This window comes from Salvelinus alpinus, chromosome 23, assembly GCF_045679555.1.
Source record: "Salvelinus alpinus chromosome 23, SLU_Salpinus.1, whole genome shotgun sequence".
Lineage (NCBI taxonomy): Eukaryota > Metazoa > Chordata > Actinopteri > Salmoniformes > Salmonidae > Salvelinus > Salvelinus alpinus.
The window spans coordinates 24,925,033-24,948,512 of record NC_092108.1 but is presented as its reverse complement, the minus strand read 5'-3'; the positions used below and the strand labels follow the sequence as shown (position 1 = coordinate 24,948,512).

Genomic DNA, 23,480 nt, shown 5'->3' with positions numbered 1-23,480 from the left:
TTGTTTGTCATGGTCTGAGAGTCTTTCGGTGCCTTTTGGCAAACTCCAAGCGCACTGTCATGTGCCTTATACTGAGGAGTGGCTTCCATCTGGCCACTCTACCATAAAGACCTGATTGGTGGAGTGCTGCAGAGATGGTTGTCCTTCTGGAAGGTTCTCCTATCTCCATAGAGGAACTCTGGAGCTCTGTCAGAGTGACCATCGGGTTCTTGGTCACCTCCCTGACCAAGGCCCTTCTCTCCCGATTGCTCAGTTTTGCTGGGCGGCCAGCTCTAGGAAGAGTCTTGGTGGTTCCAAACTTCTTCCATTTAAGAATGATGGAGGCCACTGTGTACTTGGGGACCTTCAATGCTGCAGAAATGCTTTGGTACCCTTCCCCAGATCTGTGCCTCGACACAATCCTGTCTCTGAGCTTTTTGGACAATTCCTTTGACCTTTGACCAGTGAGTGTGCAGAGTCACTGCAAAAAATAATAAAGGGGGTTCGAAGCAAATAGTCCGGCTCGCCATTTGATTAATAATACATCTGCTGTCACTGGACTAGCTTGTTTATTTTTTTCCATTTTACCAATCCAGTCTCATCCTGGATAAGATTGTTTGTTTGTTAGTTTATATCACCACTTAACTATTTTGGGGAAAATCCACTTTCTCTTATGCTGAAAATGATTTGTTCTGATTGTGGGGAATAGTTGTAAGTAGTTTTTATACTCATCACTGAAGAACCTGAAATTAAGTATGACTTGAGTTATTGAACAGAGTAGGAGGTGCCTTGCCAGTGCTGCTGGCGTAAATGGTTGATGTATGTTTTCTGGATGGAGGTCTTATGAGACTTGCCATTAGCTGTCATTTGAAAGGGAAAATAGATTGAATTTCATTAATCAGAATTGATTTAATCACATCAGTTCCCAAAACATTTGTTAATCTCTCCTCTGATTTGGCTGCTGGCGTGTAATCAGCTTTTAACTGGCTGACACGAGTGGTGCTGCATGTGCCTGGATTTAATGTAACACCCCAACTGTCTGTGTCCAAACCCTCCTACTGTAGCACTCACATGGGAGTGTTGGTTAATGAAAATTACAGCGATAGTGATAACGTAAGTTGTTTTCTACAATATGAATGGTTGTTTTTGTAGTAGCCTACTGTGTTCCAAATCACCCTTCATCCTTTGTATTGATAGCACCTGGGAAAGGGAGAGGATTGTCTGATCCCTCTCAAACCTTGTCCTTGTATTGGAACGACTGTTTCTCAGCCTGATTTGGCTCGTGCTGTATTAGGCTTACTCATTGCATCTCAGCTTTCGTGGTCCTTAGAAACAACGGTCTCTTACCTGACAGTGTGCATGAGGAAAAGGCTTTTGAAAGTCAACCAAGAAAAGTTGCACTACTGCTATTAACTTGTGGTCACAATAGGGACTTTTCTCATCTGACAGCCCATATGAGGTCCCATGTGTCATACATCAGTCTGTCTCCCTACCAGGTCTCCCAGTTACACCTCCAAGGTGTTGCAGTCATTATGCAACCATTTCATAACTTTTTTTTATATGTGAGGAATTGGTCCAATAGAAGCTGTCAGACCTGAAGCGACGGGAACAAGGCGCTCTGGTGCGTTGCGGTTGACACAACAAGAAACGATGGGCGCAAAACACCTGTCTGGGAGGATTTCTGTATGTTCTCACTGAATGTACAAAACGTTAAGAACACCTGCTCTTGCCATGAGACTGACCAGGTGAATCCAGGTAAAAGCTATGATTCCTTATTGATATCACTTGTTAAATCCACTTCAATCAGTGTAGATTAAAGGTAGAAGACAGGTTAATGAAGAATTTTTAAGCCTTTGGACAATTCAGACATGGATTGTGTATGGGTGCCATTGAGAGTGAAGGCGCCAGAAAAAATATTTAAGGCCTTTGAACGGGGTATGGAAGTATGTGCCAGGCGTACCAGTTTGTGTCAAGAACTGCAATGCTGCTGGGTTTTTCGACGTTCAACAGTTTCCTGTGTGTATCAAGAATGGTCCACCACCCAAAGGACATCCAGCCAACTTGATACAAATCAAATTTTATTTGTCACATACACAAAGTTAGAAGATGTTAATGCAGGTATATCGAACTGCTTGTGCTTCTAGTTCTGACAGTGCAGTAATATCGAAGTAATCTAACAATTCCCCAACAACTACCTAATATACACAAATTTAAAGGGGTGATTGAGAATATGTACATACAGTGGGGAGAACAAGTATTTGATACACTGCCGATTTTGCAGGTTTTCCTACTTACAAAGCATGTAGAGGTCTGTAATTTTTATCATAGGTACACTTCAACTGTGAGAGACGGAATCTAAAACAAAAATCCAGAAAATCACATTGTATGATTTTTAAGTAATTAATTTGCATTTTATTGCATGACATAAGTATTTGATACATCAGAAAAGCAGAACTTAATATTTGGTACAGAAACCTTTGTTTGCAATTACAGAGATCATACGTTTCCTGTAGTTCTTGACCAGGTTTGCACACACTGCAGCAGGGATTTTGGCACACTCCTCCATACAGACCTTCTCCAGATCCTTCAGGTTTCGGGACTGTCGCTGGGCAATACGGACTTTCAGCTCCCTCCAAAGATTTTCTATTGGGTTCAGGTCTGGAGACTGGCTAGGCCACTCCAGGACCTTGAGATGCTTCTTACGGAGCCACTCCTTAGTTGCCCTGGCTGTGTGTTTCGGGTCGTTGTCATGCTGGAAGACCCAGCCACGACCCATCTTCAATGCTCTTACTGAGGGAAGGAGGTTGTTGGCCAAGCTCTCGCGATACATGGCCCCATCCATCCTCCCCTCAATACGGTGCAGTCGTCCTGTCCCCTTTGCAGAAAAGCATCCCCAAAGAATGATGTTTCCACCTCCATGCTTCACGGTTGGGATGGGTTCTTGGGGTTGTACTCATCCTTCTTCTTCCTCCAAACACAGCGAGTGGAGTTTAGACCAAAAAGTTATATTTTTGTCTCATCAGACCACATGACCTTCTCCCATTCCTCCTCTGGATCATCCAGATGGTCATTGGCAAACTTCAGACGGGCCTGGACATGCGCTGGCTTGAGCAGGGGGACCTTGCGTGCGCTGCAGGATTTTAATCCATGACGGCGTAGTGTGTTACTAATGGTTTTCTTTGAGACTGTGGTCCCAGCTCTCTTCAGGTCATTGACCAGGTCCTGCCGTGTAGTTCTGGGCTGATCCCTCACCTTCCTCATGATCATTGATGCCCCACGAGGTGATATCTTGCATGGAGCCCCAGACCGAGGGTGATTGACCGTCATCTGAACTTCTTCCATTTTCTAATAATTGCGCCAACAGTTGTTGCCTTCTCACCAAGCTGCTTGCCTATTGTCCTGTAGCCCATCCCAGCCTTGTGCAGGTCTACAATTTTATCCCTGATGTCCTTACACAGCTCTCTGGTCTTGGCCATTGTGGAGAGGTTGGAGTCTGTTTGATTGAGCGTGTGGACAGGTGTCTTTTATACAGGTAACGAGTTCAAACAGGTGCAGTTAATACAGGTAATGAGTGGAGAACAGGAGGGCTTCTTAAAGAAAAACTAACAGGTCTGTGAGAGCCGGAATTCTTACTGGTTGGTAGGTGATCAAATACTTATGTCATGCAATAAAATGCAAATTAATTACTTAAAAATCATATAATGTGATTTTCTGGATTTTTGTTTTAGATTCCGTCTCTCACAGTTGAAGTGTACCTATGATAAAAATTACAGACCTCTACATGCTTTGTAAGTAGGAAAACCTGCAAAATCGGCAGTGTATCAAATACTTGTTCTCCCCACTGTATATGGATGGCCGAGCGGCATAGGCAAGGTGCAATAGATGGTATAAACTCAGCAAAAACAATGAATGAACATGCACCTGTGGAACGGTCGTTAAGACACTAACAGCTTACAGACGGTAGGCAATTAAGGTCACAGTTTAGTACACTAAAGAGGCCTTTCTACTGACTCTGAAAAACACCGAAAGAAAGATGCCCAGGGTCCCTGCTCATCTGTGTGAACGTGCCTTAGGCATGCTGCAAGGAGGCATGAGGACTGCAGATGTGGCCAGGTCAATAAATTGCAATGTCCGTACTGAGACGCTTAAGACAGCGCTACAGGGAGACGAGATGGACAGCTGATCGTCCTTGCAGTGGCAGACCACGTGTAACAACACCTGCACAGGATCGGTACATCCAAACATCACACCTGCAGGACAGGTACAGGATGGCAACAACTGCCTGAGTTATACCAGGAACGCACAATCCCTCCATCAGTGTTCAGACTGTCCGCAATAGGCTGAGAGTGGCTGGGCGTGTAGGCCTGTTGTAAGGCAGGTCCTCACCAGACATCACCGGCAACAACGTTGCCTATGGTCACAAACCCACCATTTCTGGACCAGATAGGACTGGCAAAAAGTGCCGTTCACTGACGAGTCACGGTTTTGTCTCACCAGGGGTGATGGTCGGAACACGTTTATCGTCGAAGGAATGACCGTTACACCGAGGCCTGTACTCTGGAGCGGGATTGAGTTGGAGGTGGTGAGCACGTTGAGCACGTCTGGGACCTGTTGAATCGGAGGGTGAGGGATAGGACCATTCCCCCCCCCCAGAAATGTCCGGGAACTTGCAGGTGCCTTGGAAGAGTGGGGTAACATCGCACAGCAAGAACTGGCATCATCGGACTGAGCTTGTTGTCATTGCAGGCAATCTCAATGCTGTGCGTTACAGGAAGACATCCTCCTTCCTCATGTGGTACCCTTCCTGCAGGCTCATCCTGACATGACCATCCAGCATGACAATGCCACCAGCCATACTGCTCGTTCTGTGCATTTCCTGCAAGACAGGAATGTCAATTCTGCCATGGCCAGCGACGAGCCCAGAACTCAATACCATTGAGCACGTCTGGGACCTGTTGAATCGGAGGGTGAGGGATAGGACCATTCCCCCCTCCCAGAAATGTCCAGGAACTTGCAGGTGCCTTGGAAGAGTGGGGTAACATCGCACAGCAAGAACTGGCAAATCTGGTGCAGTCCATGAGGAGGAGATGCGCTGCAGTACTTAATGCAGCTGGTGGCCACACCAGATACTGACTGACTGTTGCTGCAGTTGACTGTGAGAGGACGTTTCTTTTTTTTTGCTGAGTTTACATGTGGTATGAGTAATGTAAGATATGTTAACATTAAAGTGGCATTATGGTATAAAGTGACTAGTGATGCATTTATTAAAGTGACCAGTGATTGGGTCTCAATGTAGGCAGCAGGATATCTGTGATAGTAATTGCTGTTTAGCAGTCTGATGGCCTTGAGATAGAAGCTGTTTTTCAGTCTCTCGGTTCCAGCTTTGATGCACCTGTACTGACCTCACCTTCTGGATGGTAGCGGTGTGAACAGGCAGTGGTTCTGATGGTTGATGTCCTTGATCTTTTTGGCCTTCCTGTGACATCGGGTGCTGTAGGTGTCATGGAGGGCAGGTAGTTGGCCCCCGGTGATGCGTTGTGCAGACCACACAACCCTTTGGAGAGCCTTGCGGTTGAGGGCGGTGCAGTTGCCATACCAGGCTGTGATCCAGCCAGACAGGATGCTCTCGATTGTGCATCTATAAAAGTTTGTCAGGGTTTTGGGTGACAAGCCAAATTTCTTCAGCCTCCTGATGTTGAAGAGGCGCTGTTGCACCTTCACCACACTGTGTGGGTGGACCATTTCAGTTTGTATGTGATGTGTACACAGAGGAACTTCAAACTTTCCACCTTCTCCAATGCTGTCCCTTCAATGTGCATCGGGGGGTGCTCCCTCTGTTTTGTTGACGTTGAGTAAGAGGTTATTTTCCTGACACCACACTCCGAGTGCCCTCACCTCCGCCCTCACCACGTCTCGTCGTTGTTGGTAATCAAGCCCATTACTGTTGTGTCGTCTGCAAACTTGATGATTTGAGTTGGAGGCGTGCATGGCCACTTAGTCGTGGGTGAACAGGGAGTACAGGAGGGGGCTGAGCATGCACCCTTGTGGGGCCCCATTGTTGAGGGTCAGCGAAGTGGAGATGTTATTTCCTACCTTCACCACCTGGGGGTGGCCCGTCAGGAAGTCCAGGACTCACTTGCACAGGGCGGGGTTGAGACCCAGGGTCTCCAGCTTGATGATGAGCTATGGGGTACTATGGTGTTGAATGCTGAGCTGTAGTCAATGAACAGTGTGATGGCGATTGTGTCTGTGGACCTGTTGGGGCGGTATGCAAACTGAAGTGGGTCTAGGGTGGCCGGTAAGGTGGAAGTGATATGATCCTTGACTAGTCTCTCAAAGCACTTCATGATAACAGAAGTGAGTGCTACGGGGCGGAAGTCATTTAGTTCAGTTCTTTGCCTTCTTGGGTACAGGAACAATGGTAGCCATCTTGAAGCATGTAGGGACAACAGACTGGGATAGGGAGCGATTTGAATATACCCGTAAACACACCAGCCAGCTGGCCTGCGCATGCTTTGAGGACGTTGCTAGGGGTGCCGTCTGGGCCAGGAGCCTTGCGAGGGTTAACACGTTTAAATGTTTTACTCACGTCAGCCACGGAGAAGGAGAGGGGGGCACTGTCCTTGTTTGCAGGCCGCAACGGTGGCACTGTATTATCCTCAAAGCGGGCAAAGAAAGTGTTTGTTTGTCTGGAAGCGTGGCGTCGGTGTTTGATGTGGCTGCATTTATTTTTGTAGTCTGTGATTTCCTGTAGACCCTGCCGCATATGTCTCATGTCTGAGCCATTGAATTGCGACTCCACCTTGTCCCTGTACTGGCGTTTCACTCGTTTGATTGCCTTGCGGAGGGAACAGCTACACTGTTTATATTCAGACATTTATAAACGCACTCACCGAGTCAGCGTATAGGTCGATGTTGTTCTGAGGCTGACCGGAACATATTCCAGTCTGCGTGATCAAAACAATCTTGAGCGTGGCTTCCGATTGGTCGGACCAGCGTTGAATGGTTCTCGTCACTGGTACATCCTGTTTGAGTTTCTGCCTATAAGACGGAAGGAGCAAGATGGCATCATGGTCGGATTTGCCGAAGGGAGGGCGGGGGAGGGCTTTGTATGCATCGCGGAAGTTAGAGTAGCAGTGGTTGAGGGGATTGCGCATGCGCGTAGCGCAATCAATATGCTGGAAGAATTTAGGTAGACTTGTTCTCATATTTGCTTTGTTAAAATCCCCAGCTACAATAAATGCAGCTTCAGGATATATGGTTTGCATATAGTCCAGTGAAGTTCCTTGATGGCTGTCTTGGTGTCTGCTTGAGGGGGAATGTACACAGCTGTGACTGACTGACGAGAATTCTCTTTGTAGGTAAAATGGCCGGCACTTGATTGTAAGGAATTCTAGATTGGTTGAACAGAAGGACTTGAGTTCCTGTATGTTGTTATGATTACACCATGAGTCGTTAATCGTAAAGCAATACACCCCTGCCCTTCCTTTTCCCAGAGAGGTGTTTATCTCTGTCGGCACGATGCATAGAGAAGCCCGGTGGCTGAACCGATTCCGACAACATATGCCGAGAGGGCCATGTTTCCATGAAACAGAATGTTACAATCTCTGTCTCTCTGGAAGGCAACCCTAGCTTGAATTTGGCCAGGTGGCCGTTTCGTCTGCCCCTTCTGCGGTGTCATTGTTTTGGATCGCCTACTGGAATTAAATCCATTTTCCTGGGTGGTGGGGTTGACGTGGCTCTTATATCCAATAGTTTTTCTCAGCTGTATGTAATAAGACTTAAGATTTCCTGGGGTAACAAAGTAAGAAATAATACAATAAAAATAACTAAATACTGCATAGTTTCCTAAGAACAACCATCTCTGTCGGCGCCATGCTGTTCAGAGTCTATGGGAAGCTTTAGAGTTGACATGGGTCAGCATCCCTGTGGAACACTTTCGATGCCTTGTAGAGTCCATGCCCCAACAAATTGAGGTTGTTCTGACTGCAAAGGATAGGTGCAACTCCGTATTAGGAAGGCGCTCCTAATGTTTAGTGTACTCTGTGTGTCACTATCATATCATTCATGTTCACTTGCATGATGCAGCACATTAGTTCTCTTCACCTTTGTAGACCGTTCATTTCCAGTTGTCTGTACATTATGTTTATAATTGGTGTTTGTCTTTCTCCAGCAACTGTGGAGTTCCGATCCTCGATGGAGGGTGGAGTCTGCACTCGGGAGCCCTCTAGTATGAAGTCGTCCATGGTCCTGCCTTCCAAGAAATCTGTTGGTTTCCCCAGCAACGTTCAGGACAACGTCGCCAAGACCCCCATGTACCACAAACAGCCCCCTGCGCTGCCCCCCAAACCATTCAACAGGATCCCCAACCACAGCACAGGTAAGCACACACACACCAACAACTACAGTGACCCTGCCACTGATGCCCCTTGTTAGACTAATACAAAGGCACTGTTAATGTGCCAAAGACGTGTGAAACCCACAACGAGATTTGCTGAGCTCCTTCAACAAAGGGAAAGTGGATTGGATGGTGTGAGTCAGGCTCTTCCTGTAGTTGTCTCCCCTGAGAGTGAGGAAGGAGAAACACAGGTGTACACCTAAGGCCCAGACCTGTCAACAACTGGGACATTGGGACTGAATACCGAGATAGACGATTGACTGAACTGGCAAATGGCTTACAGTACAGAGCTCTGAGACACACACACACAGTGAAAGTTTGTTCAGACAGTTATGTAGTTGAATAATCATAAACCTATATCAGTAGACACATTTGCGCACACACTGTGTCTGTGCGGATGGAGAGATTAGTGACATTAAGTCCCAGTGTAGCCATGTCAGCTGTTGTCTGCCTGTCTGTGCTAGAAGTGGCAATAGCCTAATCTAATTCTCCCTGCTCAATCAAACCTGGACATTCTACTGTACACTGTCATGTTGATCTGCTCTATCCAACTGTTGCCCGTCTCTTACAATATGCCTTGGTGATTGTGCTTAGAGCCCTGCGTTTTCCCTGGTCAGGACACATTAATCTGTAGTCTTACTTATACTCACCACTTACCAGTTAAGACATGGTGGAAGGGGCCTCCTGGGTGGCACCCAGTCTCCACCAGAGACTGGGTTCGAGCCCAGGCTCTGTCGCAGCCGGCCGCGACCAGGAGGTCCATGGGGCTGCGCACAATTGTCCGGGTTAGGAAGGGTTTGGCCGGCAGGTCGCTAGTGTCTCGTCGCGCACTAGCGACTCCTGTGGCGGGCCGGGCGCAGTGCACGCTGACCAGGCCGCCAGGTTTACGGTGTTTCCTCCGAGACATTGGTGCGGCTGGCTTCCAGGTTGGATGTGCATTGTGTCAAGAAGCAGTGCGGCTTGGTTGGGTTGTGTTTCGGAGGACGCATGGCTCTCGACCTTCGCCTCTCCCGAGTCCGTACAGGAGTTGCAGCGATGAGACAAGACTGTAACTACTACCAATTGGATACCACGAAATTGGGGAGAAAAAAGGGGGTAAAAAAAGACATGGTGTAAGAATGAACATGTCAAAGCACTCCACTCCCTGCTACTGCTATTCAGAAAAAAGTTACATTGATGTTTACCTGTTTCTGTCTTTCTCTACTCATCTGTCTCTCTGTCCAGACTCTTGCCAGCAGATGAAGCTGCCTTGTATGCCAGGCCAGGGAGGCAAGCTATCTCCTCCTCTACCTCCCAAGAAAGTGATGATCTGTGTGCCTCAAGGGGGAATGGACAACTCTTGCTCCTCACCCTCTCCCCTCAGCACCTTCTCCCAGCCGAAGTTCCCCCCTCCCCATGGCCACCTCCAAGGCCATCCCCTCCACCATGGCCCTCTGCTGCCCTCGCATCTCACATCCCTAGCCAACCTCCACCAGGGGCTCCAGGGGGGCGGGAAGCACCATAACCACGGACACGCACACAACCAAGGCCACCAGCTCCATCTGCAGTACGGCTCCATGCAAGGCCATGCCCCCAGCCGCATAATCGAGGAGCTCAACAAGACGCTGGCCTTCAACCTGCAGAGGCTGGAGAAGTGAGTTGTTGTATACACATTATTAAATAAAACCATTATGTATCTTTATGGTTGTATAGCTTTTGTTCAGGACGTTGCAGGTAGAAATGAAGAGTTTAGATGGTACAACTTTATGATGGGAGTGAAGTGTAACATCCGTTCTATATCATATATTTCTGTCTCCGACACTCACCGTAGGTAAATTAATCAAATGTGAAGACTTGTATGTATTGAAGACACACTATCTGTTCAGTATAGTGGGTCCAGCTGGTTTGTAGGTCAGATCACCCCTGCCTGGTGATATTGGGGTCAGGCTGCCACCATGTGGCTTTGATGTAGAGGTCTGACCCAGCTCGCCCCGTTCCACTGCGACAGAGTGGCCCACTTTGATAGCAGACTGTGTGGCACCATGGCACACAGGCCGCCTCCAGAGGCAAGCCTGGCACAACTGATGCCACAGCCTGTCCTCCCTCCCCCTAGCAGACACTGGCCAAATGAATACGGAGAAATGTATTGGGGAATTGGACGTAATTTCTCTCTATTTTATGTAACACTTGGTCGCAAATATCTCAAAATTGGGACAAAAAAACTAGACCAGAATGAATCGATCAGCTGTTCTCCCTTATCTTTCAACTGAATTGAGTTGGTACAGCCAGTATTATCGTATCATTTGTATAGACTGGAATATCATGTGTAGAGGGGTAGTGTAGAACAACTAGAATCTCTTATTTCTGCAACCAAATATCAGACCTCTTATTCATTCAGGTTGACTATGTATGCATGAGTATGATACCATCTCACAGCAGGGGATCCTCTTATTCATGCACACACACAGTCCCTCCCTGGTCCTCTGATTGCTTGCTTTGCGTGTCTCATGGTGAGCTGAATGGTCCCTAGTGGGCTCTCACAGCAGGGGCTTGTGATTAGTCATAGCGTGATAGCAGTGTGGGCTGTCTGATATGTAGATTTAAACCCCGCTCTACAACTGACTACAGTATGGAACCAGCCCCTCATCAACCCAGTTGATTGACAACTTTGTTTCTTTGAACCTGAATGGTCTGTGGATGGAAGGATATGGGCAACTATCTAATGCAGTGGTCACCAACCGTGATCTTCAAGGCATTCCTAGTCAATCACCAAACATTTCTGTAGAAAAGCCAACGATAAAGCCTTGCGTTCCTATTTTTTGCACTGTTGGCGGCAGGTGCACTTGATTCAGAAGCCCAGCGTGCTGGGTAGGCAAGGTGTTCCCATTTCGAACCATTTAATTTATCTGAAGGGACGAACACTGCCTACCCGGCGACCCAGGAGAGCTAAATCAAGTGTGCCTACTGTGCTGGCCAATTGGATAGCTCAAATCACTGTGCCTACAGCTTCCACAACCCCACAGCAAAGTTTGATACTAGTCTACGTGAGATTTCATAACTTTTAAAACATTGACCAGAGAGAGACTGTCAAAGAATACTGTTTTTGAGTGAGTTCATGTTTAAGTTTTTATACAGCACTGTCAAAAGTTTTTTTTTTTTATATTCAAGACTTTTACAAAACATAATGTGCTTCTCCCTAATTTCACTCGCGCTACAACCAGCACTGCATCTGGAATGAATTAGTTATCATTAGGCCTGCGTTTTATTATTAGTAGCTCACGTCAATTTTTAAATTGAGGAATATTTCACTTTCTCTGGTCATAGGAACAACATGAATTTGTGCATGAGGTAGAAATAATGTGGTGTGACTCGAGTTTCGCCATCAGGTGGACGACTGTCCCCTCTGGTCAGTCTCACCGGAGGAAATGAGAGAGCAGGTGCCCTCTGCTGCGCTCTCCCTCCGCTGAGACTGAGCATCGGATGCTGGTACCATCAGTTCAGTAAAATCATTTATTTCAATTTATGCTCAGCTGTGCCTCACAAGTGATACAACTTATCTATTTTTTTTTATCAAAGCTTGAGTTTTGATACATAATATAGTATAGTCTGAGAATAACAATACTGGCAGACCAAGTATAGCCAATATGCTGTGATTTAATGTATTAGGTCTACTGCACAATCCTATAAGCACAATCCTAATTATAAGGTAATGTTGCATAGGCTTCAATTTTTTTCAAGTAGTGTTTTTAAACTATTCTGAACGCTAGATCTCTGCTTGCTTTTTGACGCTGAAAATGATTTTGACTCCGATCAGTGGTCACCAACCTTTTCTAATGGTATGTAGACTAATGTGGCAGTCAGACTGACCTCCCTGCTAGGAACCTATTGCTCGGATAACCAGATATGTTTGTCTGTCTCACTAGCTCAATGGCTGCAAGTCAAGGTGGACAATTTGGTGCTAATGACCATGATCCAGAAATGGCACAGCCTCGAACTCGCACATCGACTGCGTCAAGGCAATTCCATTCAGACTGCCATTTTCTCAGATGACTACACAGGAGATAGGGAATGAGTCAACCACTTGTAGAGTCATGATCATAGTGGCTCTCTACAGCACATTGTTGCATTTCTATAGCAACCATTAGATTCACACTGGGAAAGGAAAAGTGGTAGATTGAATCTTCATATTAATCTCTTCTATCCATCTTTACCACTAACATTAACACTTACCTCATGGCCTCTTCTCCCTGCAGCAATGCAATGCATTCTGGTCAGTGTAGTCTTCTGGACAGAAGCCAGGTGCCCTCTGAGGTCATCGACGAGGACGACAAAGAGAACATGCCCAACGAGTCTGACTATGAGGACCTGCCCAGCATGTACAAAAACGAGGATGATGAGGATGATGAGGATGATGAAGATGATGACGAGGATGATGACTCGCTCTTTACAAGTAAGATCACCATGGTGGACACACACACGTTAGGTTAATGTTGTGTTTTAACTCCTGGTGTCTGTGTCTAGGTACCCTGGGTCTGAAAGTGTTGAGGAAGGATTCTCTGGCTGTCAAGCTGAGTAACCGTCCATCTAAGAGCGAGCTGGAAGAGAAGAACATCCTGCCCATGCAGACTGATGAGGAGAGGCTGGAGTCCAGGCAGCAGATAGGCACCAAGCTCACACGGTGAGAGAGGGAGCACACGCGCGCACACACAAAACCTGCCCGAGGAGGATTGAAAGGTGGACCAGGATCTTTTCAGTTGAGCTTTTCAGTTTTCATCTGTTGACGCCATTGTATTTTCATAAATAGAGCGACGTGTCCATTTGATATGTTAAATATCTTCAACATCTTTAATGTAGCACTAGACCAAGGCATGCCTCTTCTGAAATGCCAACAGCTCTCTGATGTGTTTTGAAAGGCGTGTCCATTTCTCCTCTATAACAGAGCTTTCAGGAAACGGTTGTCAACAGCCAAATATTGCACTGTGACCTACTTTGGGAAAATGGTCTGATATCCCCACTAACATAACTAGCTATGACTAATCTGGCTTTTTAAAAGCGCAATGGAAGCCTCCTTTTTATCAAAACACTTTTCCATCAGTTTAGTTGTATTTTCTTTCCATCCGTTTAAAGATTAACCCTCCACCTCGTTAAGAGGGGCACTGAGAACTGAGCTGACCTAATTTCAGCAATGCATCAACTCTCCGTCTCGCTCTACATTCTTTCCCTCCCTCTTTTCTTCCCACTGCCTGCCGTCCTCCCTCGCTCACTGAATCACCACGGTGACATGTGCCAAGGCATTACCACACCACTCCTCCACACACTCGCTATACTGACGGCTCTCTCTCTCTCACACACACCAACAGCTCTCACACATACAGCACCAGCACACACATTCAGTGGTAAGGGAACAGACACCTTAGAAGCCCATATGAAGTGATTACACATTCATATAAACACAGCAGTAACACTTTTCATTGTTTCACATTCAATTTGAATATGGCAATATACAGATGGGTTCTTTTTAATCCAAGGTGAACATGACCGAGCCATGCAGTCTTTGTCAATGAATCTATGGTTTGATTTGAATCTACCATCACTGAACAGGATGCTGTTTGGACAGAACAGGCCTGGCCAGTAGGGAAACAATGAGATGGTAGTAAATGAAGAGGTGGACAGGATGGAACAGAGGGAGTAGAAGAGGGAAGAAGATGACTGGGTGTTAAAGAGAGGGAACATCATGGTTTAATGTGAAAGAGAAGAGGGCGTACTCTGCCACTATTCCATGCTGTGATTGGCACATGGTGTGTTGTTCCCAGAAGGCATTATGTTGTTCCCAGAATGCTCCCTGTCTCTGTATCCTTTACGCAGTGCCATTGTATGCATCTTAAATGGCACCCTATTCCTTATGTTTTGCACTACTTTTGGGGCCCTGGTCAAAAGCAGTGCACTATATAAGGAATAGGGTGCCACTTGGGACACACTATCAGCGTCATGACTCCCAATTTCATGCTATTTGCCATGTGCATTGTGCTCCTCTGTAGCAGATCTCTTTGTGGCACGCCAATACAAATGGATGGTTCTAATCCTGAAGGAGGTCATTGTGACATTAGCCATTTCCTCCTCTCTCCTTATTGTGATGGAGACTTAATAGATGGTATAATAGATTTTCATATTGGTAATTTCATAATTTATTGTGTAATTCCTTATGATTATGGCAATGGCCTCTTGTATAACGATGATGAATTTATGATTTGGGACAAGTGCGGAGGTCAGTCAGACTGTCTGAGGTTGGGTTGAGGTCGGCGCCGGCGTGTGTCTGTGTAGATCTGCAGAACGCTGAGCAGAAGTGGAGACGCCCGGCAGACTCACCGTCTTGTTTCTCCGGGACGCGTGCAGCCAAGCGAGACACTGAGATGAGGCAACACAAGGCGAACCAATCAGTCTCTCTGTAACTTGAGTAACTCTGGGTCCTGGACATTGTAGCAGCAAACGCCCGTCATGTAGGCTCCTGCAGAAACCTCAGTCTGAATAGCTACTTCTGCTGTGTTCAGAGCTTATTCCTAAAAACCCAAATGAAAAGAATTTTCACCAACCTTGTTAGAATGTCATACCATATTCAGCCAATCATGTCAGGCGCTTGATGTCAAAGAAATTTGATACAAGATTTCTCGCTCTCTTGGCATAAATTAGGAATGGAATCTTTTAATAGCGTAGACTCTTCATCTTTTAACTGCTTGCAAACAGTCATACATTCTCACTCCCCTATTTTCTTTTTCTTTCTCCATATCTCTTGCTCTACCCCTCCGTGGTGCAGAAGTCACTGGATCAACTAGAAAAAAAATTTAATCTTAATGTGACTTCCCTAAACAAAGTAACTAGGAGCAGGGATAGAGAGATGGGCATGGTTGTATGCTATTGTTACAGCATATACTTTTGTGTGAATAAACCAGATTTCGTAACTGGTGTTATGTCTGGAAATAAATGAGGGTGATTTGCACATCCTGACCTTGAAAATACTGGTCTAAATAAAATAACTGAGATAAAGGAATGAGCCCTGCACACAGAATATTGCGGCTCACTGCCTTGAATCCAGTCAGTTTCTATTCATGTCTGTCAAAGAATAGATGTAGATTTCTGTAGTGACTGAGATGCCATCCGTCCTGACATGCCAACTCAGCCATAGCTATCACCCTGGTGCTGGCTGGCACTCAAGCTGTCACTCAAAATGTCACTTAGATAACACTGGCTGGATGGAGTCCTCTAAAAGAGAAGTTACCGCAGGCTAGATGAGTAGGAAGAGAAACAGATAAAAAATTGTCATGTGATTTGGATATGGACTTTGTCCTGAGAACGCGCATGAAATTGAAAGTGAGCTGCTTAGTTTAAATTGACTGCGAAATATCCATGTTTGCATGCGTTTCTGTAGACTCAAAGTATAAATTTGTAAAAAAAATATGTATTTTTTGCTAGGTAGCGTTAACTAGCACTAGTCGGCTGTACCTATGCCACAACTCTTGATTTTTCATCCTATAGTTTATCCATCATTTTAAATAGTGAGCCAACATGTTTTTAGCACTTATTCCATGACTGATCAAAACTTGTTTCCTCATGCTCTCTCGTCTCTCTGCAGCTGACATATAGTGAGCAATATGTTTAGAACATCAAATCACAATACATATAAAATCTTGTGCATTGCAATGCATATCGTATCGGCACCTAAGTATCGTGAAGCCCCTGGCAATTCCCAGCCCTACTATCCATGTAGGTTGAGTTGCCCATGTTTAGTACTGTTGTCATCTATGGAGATTTGGCTAGTTGACAACGTTTGCTTTGTTGTTCAGGGGGTTTATCATGTTTGGTTTTTGTACTATCCATCTCAGGTTGATTTTGACTGTTGACTTGACTGTGTGTTTGGTTGTGTTTGTGCAGGCAGTTGAGTCAGAGGCCCAGTGCTGAGGAACTGGAACAGAGGAATATCCTGAAACGTGAGTACTGTATGTACCTCTACCTTCTGAACCTATCATTATAACATATTATCATTTATATAGACAGTTTCAATTTACTGATAATAATCACCTCACTATTAAACCACTAATGTTATCCCTTGTACAACTATTCCCAGTGACTTGACTTACCCTAATGTACCATATTATTCCACATTTAATAAGTATTTTATGCAAGCCGCCTCGAACCACAGTTGCCCTGGTTATTTCAGAGGCCTACTTATCCTGGAGCCAGTGGAACACATCTTGCCTTTCTTCTCTCTCCTTCATCTGAGGAAGGCAAGGCGGTGTGGTTCCCTCAGGATTCTGGCTAGGGCCAAGGAGGCTGGTTTCTCAGCTCAAACACACTCCGTATCAGAGAGACGCAGGCAGGCGATAGCAGCTTGGGCTCCCCTGCTTTCATCAAAGACCGGTTTACCAGCAGTGCCTTGGTCTCCCAGAGGTTGCTCTGTGATTGGCAGTGTGTGTGTACGGAGAGGATAAGCGGGGTGTGCCATTCCTGAAATTTTAGTCTCCCCCACAACATAGCCTAGGTTAAATAAATGGGGCATGCCTTTTATTTACATTTTAGCAGACACTCTTATCCAGAGGGACTTACAGGAGCAATTAAGCTTAAGTGCCTTGCTCAAGGGCACATTGACAGATTTTTCACCTAGTCTGCTCGGGGATTCATACCAGCAACCTTTAGGTTACTGGCCCAACGCTCACCACTTGGCTACCTGTCGCCCATTTATCAAATGGAACATTCTGTTTGGACTGGCACTCCAAACCAAGACTACAGTGGTATAGTTAGGCAATTAACACAGAACTCTGTAATGTGTTTTGAATTAGCAAGTATAGAATGTTTTCAGTCCTCTTCCTCCTTTTTGATTTGAACTTCTTCACTCTAAAGCTGGAGGGTGCTTATCTGATCATTAGTTTGGAGGGTGTCCATGGAAAAGGCTAAGAGTAATCTCTAGTGAAACGGGAGTATTTCTTCTGAGCAAAACTGGGTCTGAATATTCTAATTTGTTCCCTAGAAGCATTTTATTTTAATGTAACATACACCAGCCAACCAACCCCATGTGAATGAATGTGGAAGAACTAGCCATGTGGGAATGGGGGATAGAGAGAGATAATTTCCCTTCTGTTTCTGCAATGCAAATAGTCCTACATTACAAACATGTGATGATGATGATGATAAACCATTTAAGGCTTTGAGATATTCAGCGACGTGGAATATTAAGTATGTTTCTGTGCTGCATTTTAATCGACTACATTATATATATAAATGAGGTGTTTTTCTCCTTCCAGTAGTGGGAAAACGTTTCCTAAGCAGCGCAGCGCACTCATGTGTGCCCTGAAACACGGTATAACCTCTGACCCCTTGTGTTTCCCACAGCGCTCAATGAACAGGAGGAGTTGGAGGAGAAGAGGGAAATAAAACGCAGATTAACTCGAAAGGTAAGGCAGGAGAGGGGCTTCCAAAAAGTAGGAGCTGTGTCACTGCAACCTTTAAGGTCCTAAATGATGTCACCATTGCCCTTGATTCCAAACGATGTTGTGCTGCTATTTGTATTGCCTAGGTCATTCCATTCTTGTGGGCCGGCTAAGGAGTATTGGTGTCTCTGAGGTGTCTTTGGCCTAGTTTGCTAACTACCTCTCTCAAAGAGTGCAGTGTATAAATCAGAACATTGCTGTCTAAGCCACTGCCTGTCACCAAAGGAGTACCCCAAGGCTTGATCCTATGCACCACACTCTTCTCAATTTACATCAACAACATAGCTCAGGTAGTAGGAAGCTCTCTTATCCATTTATTTGCAGATGATAGTCTTATACTCAGCTGGCCCCTCCCTGGATTTTGTGTTAAACACTTTAGAACAAATCTTTCTTAATGTCCAACAAGCTTTCTCTGCCCTTAACCTTGTTCTGAACACCTCCAAAACAAAGGTCATATGGTTTTGTAAGAAGAATGGTGTGATTACTACCTCTGAGGGTTTAAAGCTTGAAGTAGTCACCTCATACAAATACTTGGGAGTATGGCTAGATGGTACCCTGTCCTTCTCTCAGCACATATCAAAGCTGCAGGCCAAGGTTCAATCTAGACTTGGTTTCCTCTATCGTAATCGCTCCTCTTCCACCCCAGCTACCAAACTAACCCTGATTCAGATGACCATCCTACCCATGCTAGATTATGGAGACTTCATTTATAGATCGGCAGGTAAGGGTGCTCTCGAGCGACTAGATGTTCTTTACCACTTTATAGGACGCATCACTGAACTCTATACTCCTCTGTAAACTGGTCATCTCTGTATACCTGTCGCAGGACCCACTGGTTGATGCTTATTTATGAAACCCTCTTTATGAAGCACACATCCCTGGGTCGCTCCTCTTTCCAGTTTTATCTGCATCTCTTCATTCAAAGCCTCAATCATGGACACTCTTACTGACAGTTGTGGTTGCTTTGCGTGATGTACTGTTGTCTCTACCTTCTTGCCCTTTGTGCTGTTGTCTGTGCCCAATAATGTTTGTACCATGTTTTGTGCTGCTACCATGCTGTGTTGTCATGTGGTGTTGCTGCCATGCTATATTGTTGTCTTAGGTCTCTCTTTATGTAGTATTGTGGTGTCGTGATGTGTGTTTTGGTAGTCACCGCAGGAGGCCTTTTGGTAGGCCGTCATTGTAAATAATAATTTGTTCTTAACTGACTTGCCTGGTTAAATAAAATATATATATTTTTAAACTTCCAATTCCATCCTGACTACAAAAATAGCTTTAAAAAAAGACTGCATAACCCCTATGGGTAAACAGCGTGCTAACCGCAAAGGCTCACAGTTGTTCTTTAAGGTGTTGGACAGGACAGACTGTTCACACAGCAAAACGAACAGCACAACAATTACTCACTCTGGGTGAGAGGAGAGCAAGGTGTAAAATCAGTGGTAGTCACAGCACTACATATCCCAGGTCATCCCAGGGGACGGTAGTGTCCTCTGTCCTTGGCACTGGCATTTGTGAACAAACCCTAACGATGCCCTCATACAAGTAGTCATACATTTCTTAGTAAACAAGAAGCCCTTTATCACTCCCAGATGCAGGTATGTAGTGTTGCTTGGGACTGTAGTATTTATTTACTAAAGTCAAACCAAAATCACTAGTTTTATTTTGAATTTGTATTGTATTGATGTTGGTTTGTTTTCTGACCAGGGACTACAGATGAAAATGTGCTATCTAGCTATATCTGGTGCAATGGCATGTATCAAATGAATACGTTGGATCAATAACTTGCAGTGCAACTGAGTGGCTTCAGAAACCAGGCTGTATAGATGTTTAGCTTCCCTTCAGTGGATTAGCCTTCAGGCCTTAAGTCTCCTCCTGGGTAAAGGTAAGCATTTCACTGTAAGGTCTACCTGTTGTATTTGGCGCACGTGACAAACTTTGATTTGATATAGTGGTCTTTGCTCTGTACAGTCTACTCATCCCAACACACTAGTCTATCATGTGGAGTACAGTATAGCTGCTTCATAAAGACGTTGGAGGGACCTTCAGCAAACTAGCTTTCAGGCCTGATAAACTTCCTCTGTAACGGTTGATAATGCTGTCTTTTCCAGTCTTAGGGTTAATGTTGCGTCCTTTGCTCTGTGATACCAAACGTGATGAGTATAGACCATAGACAAATAATCCACAACACTCTGTTCCTCTCTCTTGTTCCAGCTGAGCCAGAGGCCTACGGTGGAGGAGCTGAGACAGGCTAAGATCCTGATCCGCTTCAGTGACTACGTAGAGGTGTCCGATGCCCCGGAACACGACAGACGGGCAGACAAACCCTGGACCCGCCTCACGGCAGCCGACAAGGCACGTAGTGGTGGGGATGAGTGGGTAAAAGGAGATACATGTAGTGTTTTAGTGATCATTTCTATATCCTTGTGGAAATGCTAAATGTATCACTTTTGAGACATACAGTAGCAAGAAGAAATGTAAACCCTTTGGAATTACCTGGATTTCTGCATAAATTTGACATACAATTTGATTTTCATCTAAGACAGCAATAGACAAACACAGTGTGCTTAAACTAATAACACACAAATTGTTGTATTTTTCTTGTCTATATTGAATACATAATTTAAACATTCACAGTGTATGTTGGAAAAAGTATGTGAACCCCTAATTGGAGTCAACTAACCTGGAGTTGAATCACTGAGATGAGTTTGGAGATTTTGGTTAGAGCTGCTCTTCCCCCTAAACACTCACAAAAGTTTGCGTTTGCTATTCACAAGAAGCATTGCCTGATGTGAACCATGCCTCGAACAAAATAGATCTCAGAAAACCTAAGATTAAGAATTGTTTCCTTGCATAAAGCTGGAAAGGGTTACAAAAGTATCTCCAGAAGTCAGTCTGTAAATTGTGAAATTTCAGCACTGTTGCTACTCTCCCTAGGAGTGGCCATCCTGCAAAGATGACTGCAAGAGCACAGCGCAGAATGCTCAATGAGGTTAAGAAGAATCCTAGAGTGTCAGCTAAAGACTTACAGAAATCTCTGGAAGATGCTAACATCTCTGTTTATGAGTCTACAATACGTAAAACACTAAACAAGAATGGTGTTCATGGGAGGACACCATGGAAGAAGCTACTGCTGTCAAAAAAAAACATTGCTGCACATCTGAAGTTCGCAAAAGAGCACCTGGATGTTCCAAGGCGCTACTGGCAAAATATTCTGTGGACAGATGAAACAACTAAAGTTGTGGTGTTTGGAAGGAACACAGCACTGTGTGGAGAAAAAAAGGCACAGCACACCAACCTCATCCCAACTGTAAACTATGGTGGAGGGAGCATAATGGTTTGGGGCTGCCTTAGGGCCTGGACAGCTTGCTATCATCGATGGAAAAATTCAGTTTATCAAGACATTTTGCAGGAGAATGTAAGGCTATCTGTCCGCCAATTGAAGCTCAACAGAAGTTAGGTGATGCAACAAACGAAAATACACAAGGACATCAAGAACAGAAGAAAATCCACCTTCTGGAGTGGCCGTCAGTCCTGACCTCAACCCGATTTTGAGATGCTGTGGCATGACCTCGAGTAGTTCACACCAGACATCCCAAGAATATTGTGGAACTTAAACAGTTTTGTAAAGAGGAATGGCCCAAAATTCCTCCTGACCGTTGTGCAGGTCTGATCCGCAACTACAGGAAACGTTTGGTTGAGGTTATTGTTGCAGGGTCACATACAGGGTCAACCTGTTATTAAATCTAAGGGTTCACATACTTTTTCCAACCTGCACTGTGAATGTTTACGCGGTGTTTTCAATAAAGACATAAACATATTATTGTTTGTTATTCGTTTAAGCAGAATGTGTTTGTCTATTGTTGTGACTTTGATGAAGATCAGAACATTTTATGACCAATTTATGCAGAAATCCAGGTAATTCTAAAGGGTTCACATACTTTTTCTTCCCACTATTTATTTAGTATTTTGTCAAGTGGTGTCATTTAGCATCAAATGGCCTTTGAGGTTGTGTATACTGGTATGAGGTATGGTATTAGCTTCTTTGAAGTTGGTTTATGCTGCAGAGAATCTTGTTATCCTATTGTACATAGACACAGCCCTGGGGAGTACATGAGCGACTTGACCTCGCATATCTATTATCATTTAGATTTTCCCCAGCCCAACTCAAAGGTCGAAAGTCTGTTGGTCTGTATTGTTGTACTTCCCCTCTGCTGTTATAGCAGTAACAACATTGGCAGCCGTGGTAGCAGCCCCTCTGCAGATTGCCCTGGATCAATCAATCTCCACCCTTCAGTTCAGAGCTCAAAGAAGTATAATGCCAGGAGATTGTCTCTCCTTACAGCACTTCCAGGCTGCTGTTTATTAGTTCAGATGATTTCTTCCCCCCCCCCCCCTTTTGTTTACCGCTCCGAGAGTATACACCCCCAAGCGATCCTCCCGGCCGTCAGAACATGGTTCTGACTTTTAATGGACTGTGTATTACTTAGAAGAGCGAGCCGCTCTCCTTTTTCTCCTCTGTCATCCCGATGACGTTGGCGGTACCGGTGGAATCCGAGCATACGGGGTCAACACCTGGGGACCGTTAAGGTGCAAAAGCACGGCAGCTAGTTACACAACATTCCTTATTACATAAGATAATAATGAAGGGACAGACAGGCGGCGCCTCGGAATCCCTCAGCCTCCACTAACTGCACATGCTCCGATAACATTAGATTTGTTCCTGCCGTCTACCAGAGGTCAGGGCTTTTGTATTCCTGTTTTCAGTCCAGTAGCATCGTCCTGTTCAGGCGATGAGACGTTCCCCTGTGTCATCCTGCTAATTAGACTTGTCTGTGACATCACCAGCCTGTGTCAGAACATGTCAGGGGGATTATCTTAGACCTGACTGAGCCACCACATTTTGTTCCTAGAAGAAGTCTTTTTTGGGGATGGGATCATTTAAAGAATACATTGCATCTAATCAGATGTGCTTGTACACAATTTTGTTTTAAGAAACTGTCTTTGTTGTACAATACAACCACCACAAAAGGTTGCTTCCGGTGCTGTTATCCCAAATGGTGCAAAGAAGGGGGAGGTACGAGAGGATGCATTTCATTATTTTGTACAGGCTTAAATGTAATGTTTTTCTAAGCACACAACCCTTGTGAATGTTGCGATACTGATTTAACATGGTGCACAAATGAGGTGCTACCTTGAGTACAAGACTGAGCAATGAGCAGCAGGGTGGAGATTATTGAAGGTTCTTTGTTGCTTCCTCAAACCAGCGGGAGGGAAAAAGATGGAGACCAAGGAAGAAGTGTGTTTTAATGGAGAGAATTTAGTTTATTCACTCTTGACCTTAAGATGAGAGTAAATTATGCATTTAAAAGGAGTCTGAGCAAGACTGAGTGACTTTCTAAGTGTCTGAGCACTAACCCTTTGTTCCCCTTGCAACCTGTTTGTCCTTCACAGGCAGCCATACGGAAGGAACTCAACGATTTCAAGAGCCATGAAATGGAAGTGCATGAGTCAAGTCGCCATTTAACCAGGTAAAGACCTGTGCATTAGCATGTTTTTAATGGTATTTATTTGTATGCATGAACACATCCCCGAATGGCATGGTGAAAAGCAATTTCATTACAAACCTTTAAATACTTGATATGTAC

At 45.0% G+C, this 23,480-nt stretch overlaps 1 protein-coding gene across 4 annotated transcripts in view; it reads left to right on the top strand.

Moving 5' to 3' along the window:
• The window catches only part of LOC139550652 (phosphatase and actin regulator 1-like), an 87,039-nt gene that overhangs the window by 59,886 nt on the left and 3,673 nt on the right, over nucleotides 1–23,480 (top strand). For 2 of the 4 annotated variants that reach the window (XM_071361668.1, XM_071361670.1), the window contains exons 4-11: nucleotides 8,153–8,359; nucleotides 9,602–10,010; nucleotides 12,610–12,806; nucleotides 12,878–13,034; nucleotides 16,283–16,338; nucleotides 17,738–17,799; nucleotides 20,047–20,191; nucleotides 23,291–23,363. In XM_071361668.1, coding sequence (XP_071217769.1) covers nucleotides 8,153–8,359; nucleotides 9,602–10,010; nucleotides 12,610–12,806; nucleotides 12,878–13,034; nucleotides 16,283–16,338; nucleotides 17,738–17,799; nucleotides 20,047–20,191; nucleotides 23,291–23,363 — 1,306 coding nt within the window. Of the gene's footprint in view, nucleotides 1–8,152; nucleotides 8,360–9,601; nucleotides 10,011–12,609; nucleotides 12,807–12,877; nucleotides 13,035–16,282; nucleotides 16,348–17,737; nucleotides 17,800–20,046; nucleotides 20,192–23,290; nucleotides 23,364–23,480 lie in introns of all 4 variants that reach the window. The other 2 variants (XM_071361667.1, XM_071361669.1) reach the window with 1 other exon arrangement.